Source organism: Nanorana parkeri, unplaced genomic scaffold, assembly GCF_000935625.1.
Source record: "Nanorana parkeri isolate BGI_ZX_2015 unplaced genomic scaffold, ASM93562v1 scaffold928, whole genome shotgun sequence".
Classification (NCBI taxonomy): Eukaryota; Metazoa; Chordata; class Amphibia; order Anura; family Dicroglossidae; genus Nanorana; species Nanorana parkeri.
Window position 1 is genome coordinate 576980 of NW_017307196.1, and position 3762 is coordinate 580741.

General features: G+C 46.7%; 1 protein-coding gene across 2 annotated transcripts in view; it reads left to right on the forward strand.

Annotated features, from left to right (window-relative positions):
• Positions 1-1311: 1311 nt before the first annotated feature.
• The window catches only part of LOC108795068 (coiled-coil domain-containing protein 85C-like), a 110912-nt gene continuing 108461 nt past the window's right edge, over positions 1312-3762 (forward strand). For both annotated transcript variants that reach the window (XM_018566250.1, XM_018566249.1), the window contains exon 1: positions 1312-2350. In XM_018566250.1, coding sequence (XP_018421752.1) covers positions 1642-2350 — 709 coding nt within the window. In that variant the 5' untranslated portion in view covers positions 1312-1641. The remainder of the gene's footprint in view (positions 2351-3762) is intronic.

Below are 3762 nucleotides of genomic sequence, written 5' to 3' on the forward strand. Positions count from 1 at the left end.
AGAGTCAGGAACCTCAAACCCTCCATCCCATCAATGAAGTGAGCTTTCAATTGATCGGCTTTGGTCGAATTTTATTGATTGATTATTGATTTCTGATCAATCAAACACATTTCTGCATGTGACTCAGATAGCCAATTGTAAAGCAGATCAATGAAAATATTGTTTTACTGATAGATCACTTCTGATGGATTGTATTTTCAATCGGTTCTGTGTGCGCTTCATCGTTCAATATTTAAGGCTGGCCATACACGGCTCTACTTTCCTCGATCAACCCGCAGGCTGAACAAAAAAAATAGAGCAGATTCCTCCATCAACACGACGAGCGTGTCCATCGAGGAAACCCCGTCATTGTATGCTGTCAGCCGCCGCCAGCCACTATCGGAATACCCAAACAGAGCCGGTGTTCTGCAAATTGTCTGGACCTGTTAGATTTCTGGACTTCCGGGGGCATGTGAAAGTCGTCAGCAGCTGATCGGCTCAGCAAGTCCAGAAATCTCACCGGCTACTGCACATATGTGAGTCCAAAAAATATTACAGCCGCATTTGTTGTCATATAATGTGCAGGTCCAGAAATATTACAGCCGTATTTGTTGTCATATAATGTGCAGGTCCAGAAATATTACAGCCGCATATCTTCTCACATAATGTGCTGGTCCAGAAATATTACAGCCGCATATCTTCTCATATAATGTGCTGGTCCAGAAATATTACAGCCGCATTTGTTGTCATATAATGTGCTGGTCCAAAAATATTAAAGCCGCATGTCCATTAAGGGCTAGTTCACACCAAGCGCATTCCAGGAGCGGAGCAGTTACAGAACGGATCAAAACTGCGTCCAATGGGAACGCATAAAAAACGCGGCAAAAGACGCAGTATAACACACTGCACTACGTGTGCAGAAACTCATGCAGATCTGGTCTGCAATTGGTGTGAACAAGCCCTAATAACTACCAAACGTCCCGTACCTCTGTACAGGCCTGAGAATGGGAGAAATAGTCTGCAGGAGCCCGTGCGTTGCACCCACCATCCACGGATCGCACTGGCAATGCTTTGCGGGCTCCAATGCAAACAATTAATAAATTAATGCGGTTTCGTTTTTTTTATAATTTTGTTTTTGCAAAAGGTGGAGTTAGCCTTTAACGTTTACATTATGACCACAATAATCAATCAAGGAGGGCGGCTTTTACTTTTTTCTTTGATATGTTGATTCGTTTTGCACAATGTATCCAAAACAAATAACTCGATACTCCAGGAGGAAAAAAAAAAAAAAAGCTGGCAGCTCTGGAGGCTGGGCAGGACTGGGAGGGTGGATTCAGATGAGCTGGAGACAGCAGAGCTGAGAGATCGGAGCCTGGGCTGAGCTAAAGGATTATATCTCCACACAGAGGGGACTTCTGTTTCCATGACACAGGAAAACAACCCCTTGGAGTAAATGTTTTTTAGGGGGGAACATCCCTTGAAGACTCTTCGTCCCTCTGCACAGAAGTTGCAACCAGAAATGAATGAGACCTCTGGACCTTGGCTGTGCATTGCATATGTTGTATAGCAGCACAGTGATGCTAGTTGGCAGAAGGGGACTTTGATCTTGATTGGCAACCCTTGCTGTGCATACCTATATTTATTTATTTTTAACCACCTGCCATGGCCAAGCATGCCCAAGGAGGGTCTGCGGAGGAGCTCAACATGATCTCGGATGAGGAGCTGCTGAGGTGGAGCAAGGAGGACCTCATCAAGAAGCTGAGGAAAGTGGAGACCGAGAAGATGAACTTGATGGTGGAGCATGGCAATCTGATGAAGGATGTGAACAGGAGGCTGCAGCTTCACCTGCATGAGATCAGGGGCTTGAAGGAGGTCAACCAGAAACTTCAGGATGACAACCAGGAGCTCAGGGAACTCTGCTGCTTCCTGGACGACGACAGGCAGAAGGGCAAGAAGCTGTCCAGGGAATGGCAGAGGTTTGGCCGGCACACGGCTAGTGTAATATGGAAGGAGGTGGGAGCTTATCAGCAGAAGCTAAAGGAGCTAGAGGCCAAGCAGGAGGCTCTCCTGAGGGACAACCTGGAGCTGAAGGAGATAGTCCTCATGCTGGACGAGGAAAGGAATGGAGCTGGTTCCAGGAGTTCAATCGACAGCCAGACCAGCCTCACCAACCTCAACGGGGGTTCTAGTACCAGGGATGTAGGCGATGGCAGCAGCACCTCCAGCACAGGCAGCGCAGGGAGCCCTGACCACCACCACCACCACCATCACCATAAACCGGTGGAGAACACCAAGTCTGGGACCATCAGGAGATCTGCAGATGACCTTTCCACCATATCCCACCACAGGAGTATTCCTAATGGACTGAATGGTAAGTGTTCACCCAGTCATGGCTGCCCGTGGCAGTAATGTTACCCTGGTGTTTTGTGTTTGAAGTGGTCAGGATAATTTGCATTTTAATGAGAAAGCGGCAATTTGCTCGCCTTCATTGCCAGAGCTGGTCAGAAAATGTTCAAGGGAAAGAAAGATACAAACTTTTTTTTCTCGGACGTGTTCCTTTTAAATCCCATTAAACAAATATTTCCTTCTTTGGTTTCCTTCTTGCTTGCAACAAAGCGTTATGTTGTTTCGATTTAGGAATCTGTGCTGGTTTTTGCTTTTTCTTCATTGCTGTACCATGCTTTGTGTCATCTGTGGCTGGAGTCGCAGCAGTGGTGGTTATGATTAAGCCAATACATCCTCGCTAAGTGCTGCTAAGTACACAGATGTCTCACAAGGTTGGCCCACTGATGTTTCATCTTTCTTTCGCCCATCTCTCCGGGTGGCCTGTGGTGAGATGTCCCAAGATCCCTGGAGGTTCAATGTCTCTAATACAGTCCATAGCAGCCTTTCACAACCTATTTCTTCCAGAGCAACCCTCTAATATAACGGAGGTTCAATGTCCCTCATACAGTCCCTCATACAGTCTATAGCAGCCTTTCGCAACCTTTTCCTTCCAGAGCAACCCTCTAATATTACGGAGGTTCAATGTCCCTCATACAGTCCCTCATACAGTCTATAGCAGGCTTTCGCAACCTTTTACTTCCAGAGCAACCCTCTAATATAACCGAGGTTCAATGTCCCTCATACAGTCTATAGCAGCCTTTCGCAACCTTTTCCTTCCAGAGCAACCCTCTAATATTACGGAGGTTCAATGTCCCTCATACAGTCCCTCATACAGTCCATAGCAGCCTTTCGCAACCTTTTCCTTCCAGAGCAACCCTCTAATATAACGGAGGTTCAATGTCCCTCATACAGTCTATAGCAGCCTTTCGCAACCTTTTCCTTCCAGAGCAACCCTCTAATATTACGGAGGTTCAATGTCCCTCATACAGTCCCTCATACAGTCCATAGCAGCCTTTCGCAACCTTTTCCTTCCAGAGCAACCCTCTAATATTACGGAGGTTCAATGTCCCTCATACAGTCCCTCATACAGTCCATAGCAGCCTTTCGCAACCTTTTCCTTCCAGAGCAACCCTCTAATATTACGGAGGTTCAATGTCCCTCATACAGTCCCTCATACAGTCCATAGCAGCCTTTCGCAACCTTTTTCTTCCAGAGCAACCCTCTAATATAACCTTCTAGTCCCCCACGAGAACCTTTACCAAAACCAATTCATCAGCGGTCAGTGGGGAAAATGTCCCCCACATTGGTGGTCGGTAGAAAGAATTCATCCCTTACAGACAAAGTTCAGAAGATAATTGGGTCATGCTGCTGGTTTTGCCAAGCAGAGTTGCCCCCCAG